The sequence below is a fragment of the Parambassis ranga genome, chromosome 9, assembly GCF_900634625.1.
Source record: "Parambassis ranga chromosome 9, fParRan2.1, whole genome shotgun sequence".
Classification (NCBI taxonomy): Eukaryota; Metazoa; Chordata; class Actinopteri; family Ambassidae; genus Parambassis; species Parambassis ranga.
The window spans coordinates 17,855,353-17,874,997 of record NC_041030.1 but is presented as its reverse complement, the minus strand read 5'-3'; the positions used below and the strand labels follow the sequence as shown (position 1 = coordinate 17,874,997).

Genomic DNA, 19,645 nt, shown 5'->3' with positions numbered 1-19,645 from the left:
GCATTTGATTGAATTAGTGGTGACTAACATATTTATAGTGAGTCACACATTGTGCGTTATATTCCAGACTCTGCAGCTGTACCTGCAGATACAACCACTATTTCAAACATCACTCATTTCTCTGGACACACACACACACACACACACACACACACACACACAGCCACTCCCTCCTTTATTAAGTGAAATATGGCATTGTGATCTGTTGTTATTCCGCCATTGAATATGTTATTGTATCATTATAATTGTTGAAGAAAAGAAAAGCTTTGATCAGGCGTCAGTCTCGTCTATATTCAAGTTACACGCATCATTATTATTTCTCTCCATGTCTCCCCGGTTTATTTGCAGCAGATGTTTGGGAATTGATTCTGTATTATACACCAAAGCATGTGCTATTCATCCACTCTTTGCTTGTTTGGTTTTCTATGAATTGAACACACTCAAAATGAATGTTTGCAATCTTTTATCACTTGCCAGTTGACCAAACTAATGAGGGATATGAAAGCTTTCTGCTGAGCTTTATGTTTCGGAGCACCAGAGCCTTTAACCACATGTCTTTGTAGCACTTTTTTATACACTGTACTATATACTTTTACAGTTTCATACCAGCATTCATGAATGTAAATAACAACCATGAGAGTCTTTCCATTAAAAACCAAGATATAAATCTCTTGGATTCTGTGTTGGAATTAACTAAAATTATTCACTTTCTGGGGTGAGAAAAAGCTGTATGAGTAAAAAAAAAATACATCTACTGGTTCAACAAGCCACAAGCCAATAATTCCACACATGCTCACGAAAAACACAGCAGTTAGTCGATAAATGAGTCCCTTAGACCCCGTTCACACTGGGGAAATCAATCCGGCTAGAGAGGGATTTGGGCCATATCTCGATATATCCTGATAGTTTTTTTCTGAGTCTGAACAACGCAAATCCAGATATATCCGGATAGATCTCGATCCACCTCTCGGAGGTATGGCTCAAATGTGGCTCAGGTCTGAATGCAAATGCGGCTAGCGAATCCAGCTAGCGTGATACTTCCGGTTACGGGGACAGTGTTCGGGTCGTGTACAAAAGCCGTATGTAAACAACCGTCGAACTACGACAGCTTTGCCCTGAGTTTATTTTCGACAGGGCTACAAAGGAATAAACTGCTTTTGAACTGAAAAACGAAAGAACGAGCAACACGGGACAAAAAAAAAACACACAACTCATGCACACGCGCAGTCATACCGCGGCCTGAACGGACTCTGTATATTACGAGGCGCCACCTAGCGGTTTGGAGGACAACAAACAAGCCGGATTAAACAGGATTGAGCGCAGACACACATGTGTGATAGCCAGACTTGTATGTCTGAACGTATCCAGCTTAAAGGCTATCTGGATTCAATCCCACTCTAGCTGGATTGACTTGTGTCCAGTGTGAACGGGGCCTTAGATGAAGGTATAGGGGCGCTAAGTTATGCATAGCAGTTCAGATTTCATAATTTTTAGGTGTTTCACGGCACAAATCAAGGACACCCATAGCTCAAAAAACGTCATGAGCATATCCTTTTTGAGATATTATACGTTTATGATTTGTTCATAAAACAATGAATGGACATTCATTGCTATGCATGAGGTGAAGTTATTCGACAGGTTTGGTAAAATGTTTCTGCAGATGCTTTTTTTTCAGCCTCTAAGAGCAGTTTTGGAACCAAACTCAGGTAAGATGGCTGCCACATGTTTCCATTTGTGTGTGGGAATGTGTTTTGACATTTCCTCTGTATTGTTAAGATCTTAATGAAATATCCAAATGTAGCCTTTTATTTCAGTAGGAGGCTGTAATTGTCGGATGCCTGGATAAACTGTCAGCTTAGAGCGATTTCTTCCGCAGCCATCTGGACCATTCACGATTTGGCCCATTAGTCCCCCTTCAATGCCTGCACATTTTTGGCCTCGCTACACAGGAGTGGAGATAGCAGCTCAGATGACGCCAAAGGTAATCGCAGGAACTTGAATGTACCCCTGGCTACTGGGGGCATGGACCTGACTGATAAGCTGGACACAAAAAAAACGCACACTGGAGGTTAAAGGAGGAGATTTTATTCCAGGCCAGGCTAATTGCTGCTGATTGGTGGAGAGATTGTTGGATAGCTGGCTAATCAAGATGGCAGCAAATTGATTAAACCCTGGCCTGTCCTTTAAATGAAGGCCTGTTCTCCAAAAACTAAATGGCTAAAATCAAGGAGGGAAAACTGCAATAAGAAAGGTAACAAAATTGTCTCAAGAAAATCATGTCTCTCATCTTTCTGGTCCATGTCTCCTGCTCTCAAATGTGAGAAGTTATATCAGATAGATTTGAGCCCATTGCTGTCAAGACCCAGAGCTCAAATATAAAAAAATGGCTGCATTGCTAATAAATACATGTGTGTAAATAGAGTTAATAAACAATTAGAAAGACATTTTAAAACAACACAATCCTAAAACTGTCTCCACCACAGAGGGAGAATCAGTTTTACAGCAACACTGCATGCATGCGCACGCCTGTAAACTCTCCCTCTTCCTGGTTTTCCTGCTGGAGTGAGCGCCTACAGGCAGCTGCAGGAAAGCAGAGGTGAGCAGCAGAAGTCATAAATCCTCGTCAGCTCAAGTGTTGTTTGCTTAGTGACACTTCTACAAAGAGAAGCTGTTTAGCTTGTCCAGCTGTTTAAAGCATGGGCTTTGAATGTGACACTGTTGTATGCTTTTGAACTCTTCTAATGATGATGAATGGGATGCTGAAGTTGTACAGTATTAGTATGTGTTCCTGGAACACATTTTGATTCTCATCTATACGAATCTTTTGTACATTCTCCATCATGTTTAATTCATATCCGATGAATCATATGAAACTCTTCATTTGCCTCTGGCAGAGGGAATAATGTGGATTAGTGAATGTTTACTGCGGCCAAATCAGAACTTTCAAACACAATATCCGTCAGCATACACTGTTTTAGTGATTAATAATCATAATAAAAAGTTCAGGTTCGAAGACATTATGACTACTGCATAAAAAAATCTTGTATAATCAAATCTTATTTAAATACATCAATACTAATATTCATTTCATATTAAATTAAAGCCAATCTGAGAGTTCTAGTGATCACCAATCCTCCTGAAAAGGCATGACACTCCATGTAGTGCTGATTACACCACCCGACATAGGAGTAACTGCAAATAATAGCTTCCCCTTTGCACGTAAAGGTAGTGGCTGCTTGTGTCCAGTGGTGGAAAGTAACTAAGTATTTGTACTTCGTTACTGTACTTAAGTACATTTTTATGTATTTATACTTTACTTAAGTGAAAATAATAGTTCATACTTTTACTCCATGTTGCAGCTAGTATCTGTACTTTCTACTCCACTACATTTCTACAGTGTTTGTAGTTACTTGTTACATCTGATGAACACAGTGCTGGACTGATGTGAGGTCAGACTCTGCATGGAGATGGTGTCACGCCGCCAGCTGTGTTTCTATAATTTGCCTCAGTCATGATGCTGGTGCACTGGCTCAGTTAGCTAACTAGTTAGCTACTGTCTGCTAACACAGGTCCATCCATTAATGTCTGATTAACATTAATCATAACATTAATCTACAGCAGCAATACTGACACAGTAAAAATGCTGAATGCCTGTTTTTTTTATTAGCAGCCTCTCTGTTCACTTGATGCCCGCAGCCTGCCTCATGACACACAGACCTGTCCATAGCTGCTTCTGGGTACATTTCAAAGGTGTCTGTACTGATAATGTAAATTAACTACACATTGTCAATTTTATTTTAAGATGACTTCTTTGATCATTTTAACCTGTTCAGATCCTTTGCAATGGAAATCAATAATATATATTCACTGTGTGAGTACTTTTACTTTTAATACTTTAAGTACATTTAAAAGTAAGTACTTAAGTGATTAACTCTCATTTAGAGGTCACATAAACAGATTTGAGCTTCAACCACACACACTGGTCTGTTATATTGCACTCCAGCTTTTGACAATAACTGTGGTGATTTTTGTGGATTTATACTATTCAGTTTTACAATGAAGCACTACAACTGCGGACCAAATAAATTTAATAACACATCCAGCTGAGATAAATCTGAACCCCCCATTGTTTCCATTGAGGAGGGTCTGTCAAAGATGAGGGACAGCAAACTGTTGTTTATTCTTAAGCTTTCTCCAAGGGGACTAAGAAAATGCCAACAAGGTTTCCATTGTGAAAGAACAGACGTCCTTTGTGCACCCTGCCACTGAGCTCTATGTTTCCATAGCCCTGTGCTCTCCACCCTCTAAATCATATAATATTCCTGAATTACAATGACATGTGCGGGGTAGGGTTTCCCCTCTCTCAGACGTTTCTGTCAGAGTGTCTTAAAAGTTTTGTCTTGGCCAGGAAATCTGAGCTGAGCTCCAGAGGCAGCTCCACACACCGACTGAAGACCATGCTTTTTTAGTAATTTATTGGTTCAAAGAGGTCTGGTGTAAAAGGCCATAAAAACATTAAAGTCTAATGGAAGAGGAGCAGTTGCAATTGGCTTTTAAATGTGGCATATTTTGGCACCAACGGTATCCAGTATGTGGATTTAATTAGTTACAATAACAAGGAGTTAGTCAGAGCAGCACTTTGAGCTACAAATGCTGATGTTTAGGAGCTAGAAGCTTTACAATAGATTAGCACGTTAGCATTTACTAATTAAGGTGGGGGTCATCAAACTCATCACCGGAGAAGCAGGACGGTCTGTACCAAATGTTATGACAAAGCAGGCATTTTAATCACCTTAAAATCCAACAAGTTCTTTTTTTCCCCAGATGAGGATGGGATGAATTTTGAAGTTCTTAAAACACTACATATTTTGTGAAAGGCACATGTGTCAGGTCTAAGCTTCTGACCTGCCTGTGAATAATATGTGTTCATGCAGTCTCCTCTCCTTCATTTACTTTCTCCCTGCAGCCCTCCATTCATAACCGCCTCTCCTCTCCTCTTATTGGCTGTCAGAGACATGTCTGTGGTTCTGTGGGATCCTCCCATGTAAACAGGCATGTTTTACCGCCAGCAGACTGCCAAAACCCCTCAATTTGTCACTTTCCCAAGTCAGCCGGTGTTTCTGCGGCTTGCAAGGTGCTAGGAAAGGTACTTAAAGGGGGGAAACCTCAGGGAGAGCGAGGCCAGCGATGGAAGAGATGTGGTCGATGGTTTGTGCTGTTTTTTAAGGTGTGCTGAAAGTACAAACCACCAGACTGCCTCCGACAGAACCTAATACAACGTTCATCAGTTTACACTCTGTTTTCGACTCTGTTTTAGCTTGACAGATGTTGCTTTTTAGCGAATTAGACCAGCAGGTCATCATATTACTCACAGTTTGGCTAAAGCTTGCAACCGATGGTCAGTGGCAGGCTCTGCACATGCAGAACTTGGCATCTGTGTGGTCTGAGCCACAAACCCACCATTCATTAGCAGCACATGGGCCTGGAAGGTTTATATGCAGAGTAGAGCTCAGATCCAATCAGAGATGCAACAGGAATTCATTTTAAAATGCCTCATTTGAAGCATACTTGCTTTCCAAATGTCACTTGTTAATCAGTTAACAATAAATCCATCAGATTTCTCTACAAAGACATCTTTACAAGAACCCTGGTAGACTATGGGAGATTATTTTTTTAAATTGTTGGTGCTGTGTTTGAAGTCACAAGGGGTAGATGAGTCATTTTTTTAGCTTCTGTGAACGTAAACAATATCGTTGGGGACATTTCTGATACATGATCTATTGATCAAGAAAACATTACGTCCATACTTTTTCCCTTCTATCCAGAATCCTCATTCAGAAGCAGCATTGGAGCCCTTGACCTATTTAGACCTATTTACACTGAGAGTAAGATTCACTGATTTCACGATGGTCTCAGCTGTTTGTACTTGTAACGGCTTGTCAGACAATCTGCTACGGCATCCTGATAATGTACTGAGGGTATGATGGTACTTGAGGTTTCATATTTACAAGAGATTCCTGAACAACCCTAACCCTAACCCTGGCTTTAAACCAGTGAAGCTAAACATAAATCAATGTGATCTAATCTTTATTTTTTTGTAATATTTATTGTATTTGGACTGTTAAGCTATACATACATTTGAAATGTATGCATATGACTAAATACACAAATATACTAAATAAATATACACTAAATATACAAATGTATTAACATGTTCTGGACCAGTTAATCTAGGAATTTATTATAAGCCTTAGAGTTTCATCATAGTTTAAAGGCTCAAATCAGGCATCCACTCTGTACATACATCACGGCAGGCAGTGGATTAACAATACAGAAAATGCAAACATTTACTTTAAACAATGCGTAAAACAAGTAAAATAATTACTTCTCTCCAGATTCCAGATTATTTTTATTTCTAGGTTATTTGTTAATTATCCGTTTCTAGTTTTTATGCTACCAGTACTCCATTAGCACGCTCTTCTTATATTTGTTCTGCTGTAGCGACTCAATTTCCCTTCGAGGATCAATAAAGTCTTATCTTATCTTATCTAGTGTTGTCTGAGGTGGAGTATGGTGGACTACGGTGGAGTGACAAGCCTTTTTCTACTGGTACTGTCAAAATGGCAGAGAAGTGAGAGACAGAGGAGATCTAGGGTTTGTTACAAATAAACTAATTTAGGTATTTTTTTTTGGCCTAATTACACACCGATCTGTGTGTCACAGAGGCGTATTGTTGCTCCCTTGAGTCAGCAGCAGATGTAGCTGCAATGCCAAACCACTACAAAAGAAGCTGCACATGCCGCATCAATACTTTGTCACACCACTACAGTGACCCCATCTCAATCTGTCCTGTTACTGTTCAAACCGACTACTGCTAATGAGATCAATCCTCTGATCAGATTCCAGATCATGTTCCAGATATCATGACGAATGGACGCATATTGAGAGATTTCAGCCGTCACTGTTGGACAGCTTGGGTTTTGTGGGTATCGGTACAGTGTGGATATAGAAACAAATGCTCAAAGCAAAACACTTTCAGATGGGATTTTTGACAGAGATGTGCAGTTGCCTGTGTGTGAATACACACACACACACGCACAGCCGCCCCCACATAATAGGCTCTCGCCTACACACTTCTCCCATTGCTCGTCTGTTGTCTTTCCACAGCTGATGTCCTCCAGATGCACCAGGAAACAGATGAGAGAGAGTGACAAAGACATAAAGAGAGAAAGGAGGAGATGCCGATGTTAAACCACTGAGGAGTTGAATAGTAAAGAGAAGGAGGTGGATGAAAGGGGGGGGGTATTTGATGATTCACGCCTGCATGGTGAAGGAATGGGGAAGAGAGGTCAAGGGGACTGCCTGCAGGGAGAAGGTGCAAACCTCATTTGGCCAAGCTGAGGAAAACACATGCTGGCCTCCTGCTGATATCTGTATTAGCTGTAAGACCAGCCTGAGCAGGTCCCCTCATTTACGGTCTTTACTCTTCACTTAACATTTGTCCCCCTGCTCTTGTTTCCTCCTCCAGTTTGCAGCTACAACTTCTTGTTCAATTGTTTTAATCTACTTCTTTATGTTGACATTGTGCTTTATTTGATCCACTCTCTCTCCCTCGTAATTTCCAAACAACATTTCAGAGGGCAAAGGGTCAAACCAGAACACTGAAAAAGCCCAGGAGCCTCCTTCAGATATCTGGAGAATGCCGAACATGGCGGACAAATGAAGACACAGCTGCGCTCGTCTGAGAGCTCCCAGTCTCTGAGGAACGTGGAGTTATGAGGCCAGTCACACACACGACTGTGTTTGCTTAGTCTCTGACACGGAAAGACAACCAACACGAGAGATGGGAAGAGAGGGAGAGAGAGAGAGAGACGGGGAGGGAGGGGGATAAGGAGAAGAGTGAGACAAGACTGATGCTACAGATCAAAGTTAGAACAAAGTCAGATACCATAAATAAGCAGTAATACCAGGAAGATATTGGAAGGACATTGTGGCTACTTGGAATGCTCTGCAGGCAAAACAACACACAGACGGTGGTGGATTGCTTTTCAACACGTAGAAGCTAGACTGTGCATTTGTCATGTAATAGTTCCCTTAAGAGGAAAACGAACAAGCATGGCTGTTTTGTTGATTAACAGAGATGAATTATACTAAAAAAAACTACATTTTAATGGATTTCCAAAGCAGCTGCATCCTTTGGCAAATCTGCCCATCTCCAGAGCAATATCATTTCTTCCTCAGGTTTCTCAAGACACTAAAAAAAAATGCAAACTCGTATGTTTTCCTGCAGCCAATCAGGCATCCATGAGATGTCAGACCTCGTGCTGCAGCCCTTTTTAAGATTTTCTGTTTTTCCAGTTCACATGGAGACAAAATGGTACAAAAATGTGCTTCTATCCCAACATTTTATTACTGTATGTATTTTATGTTGCTCCTCAAGAATCCATATTTGGTTTCTGCCTGAGAACCCGAGCAGTGTTTTCCCTTTATTTAAACTCATTTACTGCAAATCACATATACTTTACATTTTTGGAGAGCTTTGGCCAAAGTTTACAAAACGTGGTTTCTTTCAACCCAACGGCTCCTACAGCAGCAACAGCAAGCTTCAGAAAAGTCTTGCATACTGCATATTGTAAAGGAAATAAAAGGAAACAGCAACATTTTAGAAGGTATAAAAACATAAACTTGCCTTGGAGAGGGGCTGGTGTTTATATTAGTATCATTTGGCCAGGGCCACACACACCAAACTGTACCCCAAACAGACGTCAGTCACTGGTCCTAGTTGGTGGCCCACTGATGTCAATTTCACCCCACTCTCACACACACAGTTGAAACAGCTGGGCAAGCTAAACCTGTAACAAGTTCATTTAAAGACAGGTTTCTCTTTGAAGCTGTGTCACTAGTGGTCAGTGAGCCAACACCTTTGTGAGCTGAAGAAGATTTATGAGCTCTCCTGCTCACCTCGGTTCTCTCACAGCTGCTTTAACACTATCTGCTGCTGACTGCCCAGCCAGAGGACTGATAGAGGCTCACACACCACACACACACACCTTTCAGCTCAAATGTGCTGACTTTATTCTTTATAATTCAGGTTCAAAGTCCTTTATTAATACAGGTGTGGTTTTAATAGTAAATCTGAATTAAATTTGTTTCAGATTCTGTTCATTAACTCATCCTGCATCCACCTCTCATCCATTGGTAGAGGGAGATTTACGTTCAGGATTACAGCCCAAACAACTAGTGAACTGCCGCCCCCTGCTGGTCGCCTGTACTCATTATTTTCACAGGTTTAAGTAGATGATAAGAGAATGATCAATAAAAATTTATTATGATAATATTAACCATGAGAACTACAGATATAACAATGATTTTCTTATTATTTGCTACATAAAAACACTGAGCTTTGAGCTGGCTGGTTAAATTCTTGTTAAATGAGACTGATCCCTAAGTCCTTGAACCCTTGAATCCTGATCCATGCAATTAGTGTCAATAACACTCATTTTTACAATTAAATAGTTGTGTTAAAGAGCAGTATGATTGACGCTTTTTTGTTTAATCTTTGTAGTTATGAACAAGAAGAAGACTCTGTTGTGTTTTATTTGTGATTTCTCAATAAATTGATTATATGTTTGGACTAAAATGTCAGTAAGACAGGATAACGTCATCAAATGTCTTTCTTTGTCTGCAGTTAGCAGTCAGATAATCACAGGAGGAAACTCGACATTGGGCCTTTTTTCTCGTCTGAAACGATGCGCATTCTCCTAACATTATGCACGCATCCATAACAAACGTATCCCTTATCTCTGGTGCTGTGCCACACACCCACAAACACACTGAAACATCCAGATAGCTGCATTCTTTAACAGTCGGCTGATTAATGCTTTCTCCCCCCCTGCTGCTTTCTTCTCTGCAGAAACACTACCTACCCTGTTTTTAAGGCCTTTTAGAGCCCACCATTATTTCTGTTTTGAATCTCTCCACAGTCAGGTTAAATTATTCCAACAATTGAGCAGCACTTAAAGGCCATTATTTATGTTAGAGCTCAGGCAGCCAGGTTGAAACTAGAGCACCTGTCTCCTGCAGCCAAGAAGGGAAATGAAGCTCCAGCCCAAAGAAGTGATACCGCACCATTACACAGGTCTACTGCTCTTCCTTAGATCTCCGGCGGTGGAATAACTCTGTCCTACTGTGAGCCGAACAACAGAAGCTTCCCTCTAAACAAAAAAAACAAAAGACACCGTTTCAACTATTACCACGCTATGTCACCTTGAAACAATTAGTTCTCACGCAGAACTTTCCATTTACCTCCTGGCTCCTTTCTTTCATTACATTTTATTTATTTTCAGAGCTCCTAAAAGATTACACTGAGGTCATGGGAATATTGTAAGAGAAATAGATCTTTGGCTTTTGCAGCCCTTTGTTTTCCTGTAAAAGCACTTTATGTAACATAGAAACAGACTAACAGACTCTGGATACTTACATCATCAGATTATAATAAATAACTAATAATACAGACAAAAAAAGGTGTAAAAATTCAGTTTAACCCATAAGAACCCACACCCCTTTTTCCTTAAAGGAAAATTATGGGGGGATAGCGCAGACTAAATAGACCCCAAAGAACACATTTCTGATATTTATTTCAAAATATCGCCCCCTATTGTCAAAGATCTGAAAAGTTACATATATGTCACATTGGGCGTTAAGCGCCTAAGAAAACATATATATTTGACATAGACATGTGGCATTTGACTTTCCCCCACCCCAAAAACACTGCCCACTGGTGTCAAAAATTGTAATATGACATATGTGTCCTATTGGGTGTTAATGGTAAATTTCTTCAGTTTAAATAAATTAACTTTTATTTTTTTCTTTCTCTTTCTAGTGCTAGAATTTTTATTACAGTCATCAGAATCAGAATCGACTTTATTGCTATGTAAGTGAGAAACACATTACTAGGAATATGCCTTAGTGTCTAGTGCAAGAGTGCACTAAAAGCACCATGTGACACCACTATAGCCTGGATATCATAAAAATGTCAGTAGGTGTGCTTACAAATGACCACAAGCTTCAGGCCTACTGTATGTAAAGAGTCATAATTAATGGCTCCTATAATGATGTTTGATGATTGTATTCAGATGTTAGATACTGACTGAAACATATGGTTTGGACAAAGGAATATCAAGGTGTGTGCCTTAATAAATATTTGGATATCTCAAAGTGTTTGGCTAAAGGTAGGAGACAAGATGAGGGCGCAACATCTTTTCCATTTTGTAAAAGCAGGAAAACTACAAATGCTATTACAGTTAATGTCTAGAATCGTATCACCCCTCAAGGACACAAACTTATCAATCACCCATCATACACTGCACCACCATGTTCTTTAATGTGCTGAAAATAACATTATTCACGTCCATGTTGTTGCTAAAAGTTAATGTTTGACAGTTTTCGGCACTGGCTCCACACACAGCCAGCAGTGTATGATAAATAGTTTCAGGCCTGCATACGAAGTCATCAAACCTCCATCCAGCAACTTCCTGCACACCTGTCACTCAGAGATCTGTGCACTTTTTAAAAACCCAAATGTAACGTTTACAAAAATCCCACATCCTGTGAAAATTAGAGCTCCGCTTTAAAAACATGCAAAACTTCTAACACAACAAAAACGCAAACAAACAAAGCCAAAGCAAAACTGGGGTCTCAAAATTGCTATGTTTGTAACCATGAAATTACAAGGTAACTTTATAGTTTATACAGCTATAAAAACATAATTACGCACCGTGGGTTTATGAATACTGCGGTACTCAAAATTAGGTCTCTTAGAAAAGCGAAATACCTTTCTGTTAATTTGTTCCTTTTTCCCAGGCCTTTGATTCGGCCACTGCGGTGAGATAAATGTTTATAAATCACCGGGTGAGCGGCAGAGACACTTTCACAGAGCACACAAGCACATCGGGCCAGAATGAATATGGTTTTGATTTGGAGAACATGCCAACGCTCCAGCCAATGCTAATCGCTGGGGAAAGCTTGTGAAAACCATGATGGATTCTGCAGACATGGATTCTGAGCTTGGGGTTTCATCACAAATCCATTTAAGCTTTTATATAATTCGGTTAAATATACACAGTCCTTTTTATCTTTTTATGTGTCCACTTTGGATCCAGTACACTTGTTGGAAAGTATGATATAGGAGGATGGGGGGGGACTACCTTTGGGAAACTTTACATTGTGTGTATGTGAGTGATGCTGACTGACTGATGCTAAAGCTGAACTGTGGTGTTTTGTTTAAGAAGCTCAGCTGGCAACATGGTAAGAAACCAGCTCTGCTTCCACTCCTGACAACTGTCCCATCCAATTTCCACAGTGTTAACAAGAACAAAAATGATTTACTGAAAGACAGAATGTCAGCCAGACAATGTGGGCAAGGACTAACACACTGAGAAACACAACAGAGAGGCAGAATTATGAATGAGCTCAAAGTTTTCTGATGATTCCTGAGTATTTGGGGTTTAATCAACAGCTGTTTGAGTGGGGGAGTTCACCATGGAGCCAGATTAGCAATTATGGTCTCTTGAGCCTAAAGTCAGTTAGCAGGATCATGACCCAGCTACGTCACAACTTAGACAGCATCAGCTGGAACAGGAGAGTGGATAAATAAAGTGATCGAATAACAACAACAGGCTAAAAAAAACTATCCATCACAACGCAATCCACTGTCCTCTGAAGCCGGTTTACTTTCACTGTGGATTAAAAAGACAAGGAACATCTATCTCTCACACTCTGACCTTTTCCAAAGTAAACAGCACCTACTATTAAGACACAGCAGCAGTTCCTCTGTACTTCCACTTCATAATCATCACACATGCACAAAGGCCAGATGACCAAAACCAGGTTTCAAACAGCACACCACCAAGTATGATAACAATAATAAGAAAACATTCACATAATCCAGCAAAAACAAAAGTCAACATGCACAAACATGCAGCACATTATATAACCCAGCTAATGCTGTGCAACGTGGTGAGCAGCAGGTGACAAGATCAACACTTACTCTGCACAACAAGCAAGAAGGTCACTAATAACAACACACAGTTTGTAACCTGCACATGCCAAGAACACAAACAAATACACAGAAACGGCCTAGAGAAAGCCAGCAACACAACACACACACACACACACACACACACACACACACACAATTAAACAAGCATCAAATAAATCCTTACCTTGTAGCAGCAGGTGATCATACGCGCGGTGTAAAGCTGCTTCTTTTTCCAACAACAGAGCGAGAAACGTGCGTAAATCCTTCTTTAATCCATAATCACAGTGTCCACCACAGATTATCCTGCTAATCAAATGCTAATGCTACAGGCCTGCAGGGTCTGCACAGGTGCGGTGCAGCGACATAACGAGGAGGAAAGGCCGCCAGGTGAGAGGGTGCGTTCGATATCCAGATGGGGTGGATGGAGTTTGTCACGTGTGAACATGAGTGGACGGGTCAACAGTGAGTTTTACTGTAGGGTCTGTTTTTCAGCTGCCCTTCATATTTGGCCCATTCACACCACTCCATCCATCACATGATGAAACTACAAAGAAACAACTCATCCAAGGTGATTACAAATATTTGCCTGTTTGAAATGGATATGGTGGCTGTGGTTAGAGTTGGGAGAGTGGAGCGTTGCAGCCAGCTGTGCAAACACTATCTGGATGATTCATGAAACCACCTGTGAGAGCTGCTAATGGTGCAAAATGACACTGGAGCCAGTGCAGCTCTGCAGCCTGCACTCCCTGATTAACCACAGCTACACAGACTGATAAATGGACAGTACAAAGAGGCAGGTAGGTGGTCTCACAGTGAGACAGAGGGATGGTTTTTCCCATTTTAATCATCTGTTATCCACTTTTATCACTTTGTTTATGCAACTGCGGATACATATGCATATCTCAAAGCAAACTAAAGTAATATTTTTGCTTTGAGTAAACCTTTGATTGTGTGTGTGTATAAAACAGAGACAGGAAGATGAAGACATGGCGGTGAGGGGGTGCACACAAAGGGGGAAAAAAAGAGAACAGTGGGCGTTCAAAATCCACAGCTAAAAAAACTACAGGAGCTGAACATGTAGATGTGTTCAAGTTATCTTCCCTGGAATAAACTGATCTGCAGGGGAGGAACACAAACCATGAAGCCTTTGGTATTTATGACCACACATCGAGTCCGCAGCCCCCCCCCCCAGCCAGGACTAAACATTTAGCATCCATCTCAGAGATGCTTTTTTTTTAGACCTTTGCTGCAGAGGCCCTCATTTTCCTTACAGCTGACAACATGCAGTCCAAGACCTTCTAATTTTTATACTGATGATAAAATCTTATTTTCAGCCACACAGCTTGTGGGTTCTTTCTGTTATCAGCTGCTGTTTTTTTTAGTTCCAGGTTTTTTTATTATTATTATTTTATTATAGCTTCTTCAGATATTTACACTGGACTGAGGATATCACAGTCATCACTTGATTTTTAATTACAAACTCATGCAGACCTCAATACATGTGGTGTGCATGCATGACACCCATTATAAGACACATACTGTATACAGTGCAGGTGCACTAAGTGACCACTAGATGGTAGAATAGGACCATAACCGATCGAGGAAAACCAGGAAGCAGTTGAATCTAACTAGAAAAAGAACAATGCATGATGTAATAAATCATTTATTTACAGTACGTTAGGAAAACAATGCAAAGGTGTTTTTTTTCTTTTCCCGATTCTTTTTTATTATCAATATCATCATTAAATGACACCAATGACGGACAATAAAGATATTTTATGAAGTGAAAAAATATTCTGTGTATTTAAATAACTGATCAAGAAAAATTATAAGGCACATTTTCATGATTTTTGAAGCTATCCAAAACTACTTTTGAGAATCTTCCAGTTCTGATGTTCCAAAATATTACACGTTTTTCATTATACATATTTAAAAAAAAATCAACGACCAAGATGCTTGGTAAATACCAGACATGGAAATACATTTACCAACAGTGCTGGGAAGGATACTTTTAAAAAGTATTCAGTTACAGAGTACAGATTACATGTCCTAAAATGTCATTTGTAATGTATTCTGTTACATTTTAAGTGAGCAAATGCAGCAATCACCCCCTGCTTAGTACAAAGGACGGTATAAAACACTCAATAAAAATGCCCAGATTGTTACAGGTGATGGTTAAGAGCTCTCACTCTAATGACTATTCACATGTACATCACCACACCACAGAATACAGTTACTAATATTTTGTATTCTAATTACATAACGTCAGTACATAATCTGCTTCTCCCCAACCAACAACACACAACAAACAAACAAACAAACAAAACAAAACAATATGAAAATGCAAAATGGATCCAGCAAAGGAATACATGTTCCAGATATAACCATGGTTACATTATTCGAAGCAGTCGGCCTGGATTGATCTTCATATTCTCACTAGCAGCAGAAAACCTGTAACTTTTAAATGTAGCTTGAGCATCCATAGGTTTTAATCAGTTGTTTTATAAACTACTAAAACTACTGCTTATAAAACAGGCATATTAGTGCTTCAGCATAATGTAATGGAAAAAAACAAAACAGAAAAATGACGTGTTTAAACGCAGCCCTGTTAAGCAGTGGAGCTTTCTGCGTCGACTGTGTGGCTGCGCTTGTGTTTGTTGAGCTGCGACCAGGTGGCGAACTGGTTCTCACAGCTATTGCATTTGTAAGGCGTCTCCCCCGTATGTATCCTTACGTGTCCCTTCAGATCTGTTTTGTGAGCAAACGGTTTATCACAGATGTTACACTTGTATGGTTTTTCACCAGTGTGTGTCCTGGTGTGCCTTTTCATGGTCGTCCTGGTTGCAAATTTTCTCTTACAGTACGTACACTTGAAGGGTTTCTCCCCCGTGTGCACTCTCCGGTGATTTTTAAATGAGGACGAATCTGAAAACTCTTTGCCGCAGTCGATGCAGGTGTACGGCTTTTCTCCGGTATGGATTCTCATGTGCTTCTTCATATTCACACAAGAACTGAAGTTCTTCCCACAGGTCTCGCATTTGTAGGGCTTTTCCCCAGTGTGAACCCTCACATGCAGGTCGAGATTGTAACGCCTGTTGAATCCATTTCCGCAGATCTCGCACGTGAAAGGCTTCTTGGCAGAGTGGATTACTACGTGTTTGTTCAAATCCCAGCTCTCTCTGAACATTTTCCCACAAGTCTCACATTTGAAAGTCTTTTCAACGGTGTGGGATTTCATGTGATATTTGTAGTTTATGAAATTACTCGTTTCTTTACCGCATATTTCGCACTTGTAAGGATTTATATTGTCCCTGGAATTAACACCTGATGTTTTGCCATATCTCATAATTAGTGGTGGCACAGCAGTCGTTCCAGTTGATGTTGATGTTGAAGTCTTTTTGGTGCTATTCTCACTTTTGCTTGTGGTCAGTGTGGTTTTCTCAGCATCATCCCACATACTTAGCCGAGGTTCAGCACTTGGTGTCGAGCTCTCTTTGGTATTTTTCTCTGTGGTTGAGGTGGCATTTGCTTCCTTGTGCCTCTTCTTCTCTGTTTGGTCAGTACTTCCATCATTGTGCTTCTTTTTTTGTGTTGGGTCAGTACTCCTAACACTGTGCTTCCTCTTCTCTGTTTGGCCAGTACTTCTATCATTCTGCCTCTTCTTCTCTGTTGAGTCAGTACTTCTATCACTGTGCCTCCTCAGCTTTACTGCCTCCTTACTTTTAGCAGATCTTGTTTGTGCTTTGTCAGGTTTCTCATTTGTTGCTAACCCCTTCTGTTTTGTTGATGCTGTGCTCCGATCACTGTGTTTTTCCTTTGGTCTTAGTTTAGAACTTGTAGTTTCCGTTTTCCCACCTCTTTTTTTTTTGTTTGCGGTTAGCTCCGTACTTTTAGCTGATGCTGTGCTATCTCGTCTTAGCTCAGGCTGAACTGCGTTTCCATTCTGTGTTATCATCTCCACATATCCCTCTGTTCCATCTCTAGTCTCAGTGCTTTCAGATAACATGCAATCAAAACAATCAAGGTCCCATATATGGTCTAGATCCATACTTGATATCGAGGCTGCATCACTTAGTATCGGTTCAATGGTGGTTGTCAATATTTCATCTTCCTCATTTGGTGTTAGCTTGGTGTTTCCTACTGATGTTAGGTCTTTATAGCTGCTTTGCTTATTTGGAGTTGACTCAGTCCTTCCAGCTGATGTTCGTCTCCCACTTTGGCCTTTTCTATTTAGTGATGGCTCTATGTCTCCTTCACATGGTGGGTTCTTATCATGACATTTGTTATTTGGTGTTAGGTCAGTGCACTTTGTGGTCTTGCTCTTAGTCTGTGTTGGTTCACTGCTTCTAGCAGATGCCTTCTCACGATGAGGTCTGGTATTAGATGGTGGCTCAGTAGTTCTGGTTGATGTTTTGTTCGATGCTGGCTTAGTGGTTGTTGTTGCTGTTGTGGCCTTCTTACGTTTCTCAGCCTGTGCTCGCACTGAACTCCTGGTTGATGTCGTATTTGGCGTTGGCACGGGGCATGTAGGTGATGCCGTCTCATTGTTACAGTTCTCGGTACTTTGTCTGGCTGCTGTTTCACTCCCAAGGCTACACATGATGCGATCCTGGATGTCCTCTTCCAATGAGATGCGACAGGTTTCCGGGTAATCACTGAGCGCTGCTAATGCTGCTGATCTCTCCCTGTCAGATTCACACAGCACAGCACTGTCACAGAGGTTGGATTGAGGGTCTATGTTCACTTCACTCCGCGTTTGTTCAGACTGATCACTGCGGATACTTCCATCAGAAGATGGTGTTGACCTTGAGGCACTAGTCTCCTGAGTGATGATCATTTCCTCATTTTCATCTTTAATGCGTTTAACACTGAAGCTCGACTCGTGGCTCTGCCGGTTTAAGACGGCCTGCTCGTCTTTACTGAGAGATGTCTGTGGGAGGTCTAAAGAAAAGGACAAAGGAGGGGGACAGTGATGAAATACTATAACCAATATCAAACAGCTGGGATGAAGAATGTTACAGAATGTAGTTCCAAAATCTGTGTTTTCTTCCAAGCTTAACCAACTCCTAACTGGAACATATTTTATATAACAATATATATATTAAGTAAATGGACTGCCTTTGTTTGTAAGAAACAGAACTTTGTACTATATAATGTGTGGAGGAAATGCCACACTATATATAGCTTTGAGTGATTATAATGCCTCATTATTCATTGTGAATTAATTTTTATATTTGTTTGGCTCTGGAAATAATTATTCAACTCAACAAGCTCATTAGGAATGCTGGCTCGGTACTGGGAGTGGAGCTGGAGTCTGTGGTGGAGGTGACGGAGAGGAGGATACTGAGGAAACTCCTCAGTATTCGTAACAACACGTCTCACCCCCTGCATGACACACTGCTGTCCTACAGGAGCACATTCAGCAGTAGACTGAGACTACCGAGGAGCAGCACAGAAAGCGACAGGAGTTCCTTCCTGCCCATGGCCATCAGACTATATAACTCCTCCCCTTTCTGTAGGGAGAAGAGCTAGATGATCATGTCATGCATCACTGTCATTCCCTCCACTGGTCTCTATTTGCATCCATGCATCATATATTGTGCTCATACAGCGTACTGTACTGTGATTTGGACTTAAGTGACACTCACATACTCTTATACTCTGTACTTAACTGCATTTAATGTAACTTGATACCTCTGGCACAAGAATTTCCTTCGGGATTAATAAAGTTTTGTCTTATCTTGTCTTATGTTTGTTCTCACTGTCACAGTAATTAGTGGGAAAAAGGGAAACAGCAGGAAAAAGAAGCAAAGTGTAGAGTTAGCATGTATCTCCAAACACATAGGAACACTCATTAAAAACATACCAATGTTATATTTGCTGTAATGTTTTGTATTTTTCACTGTGTGTGTGTAACTTCTGCCAATTGTTGTGCCCCCTTCTGAGTATTTGTCCCCTTCGCACGTGATCAGACATCAGGCATTTTTATTACTCCTTTAAAAATCAACACTTCCGGATATTTTGTGTGTTTTACACAGGCCTAGACAAGGTCTTAGGCACAAGACAATGTTCCATGAAAGCCAGAGGATTCGTTACACCTGTCAAACTGGTGGAGCCGGAAACCGTTTAAAAAAAATTAATGCAAATGACCCAATTTTCTTCCAACTACAGAAAAGACTTAATCAGAGAACAATGTGGTGACTCCACTTACCTTCTCGACAGAACTTTATCTCAGGTGTAAACACGGTATCCAGCATTGTGCGTTGACGAGCGATTTCTGTCTCGTATTCTTGCACTTTCTTCTCGAACGCTCCCAGTATTTCCTGTGCAGCCACAGTTAGCCGGTCACAGACAAGCTTGCGCATAGTTTGGGCTGAATACATTTTGTAAGAGTCAAAATACTAAAACGTCGGGAGAAAACAAACTAGGGGCTGAACGAACTCTCTGTGGTTGCTTAACACGTTTCTTTACTTCCGCATTAAACGACGTGTTGAGCTGATACTACCACCTACTGAGCATGCGCAGGTGCAGGCTGCAGACAATGGCATTTTCAGCTGTATTGATAAATGGTGGTAGCAATAAGATCCCAGTAGTGAGATATATATA

The 19,645-nt window shown here is 40.7% G+C and overlaps 1 protein-coding gene across 1 annotated transcript; it reads right to left on the bottom strand.

Moving 5' to 3' along the window:
• Nucleotides 1-14,981: 14,981 nt before the first annotated feature.
• Nucleotides 14,982-19,499, bottom strand: LOC114441729 (zinc finger protein 354A-like). Its single transcript, XM_028414786.1, has 2 exons — nt 19,251-19,499; nt 14,982-17,980 (listed from the first exon to the last, which is right to left on the bottom strand). Exons 1-2 carry the CDS (start codon nt 19,420-19,422, stop codon nt 15,648-15,650), a joined length of 2,505 nt encoding a protein of 834 aa, XP_028270587.1. The 5' UTR covers nt 19,423-19,499; the 3' UTR covers nt 14,982-15,647.
• Nucleotides 19,500-19,645: the final 146 nt, after the last annotated feature.

Coding starts and splice junctions, on each gene's coding strand:
- LOC114441729 (XM_028414786.1), bottom strand. CDS start 19,422: ATGTATTCAGCCCAAACTATGCGCAAGCTTGTCTGTGACCGGCTAACT. Junction 17,981..19,250: donor GATAAAGTTCTGTCGAGAAG/GTAAGTGGAGTC, acceptor CCTTTTCTTTAG/ACCTCCCACAGACATCTCTC.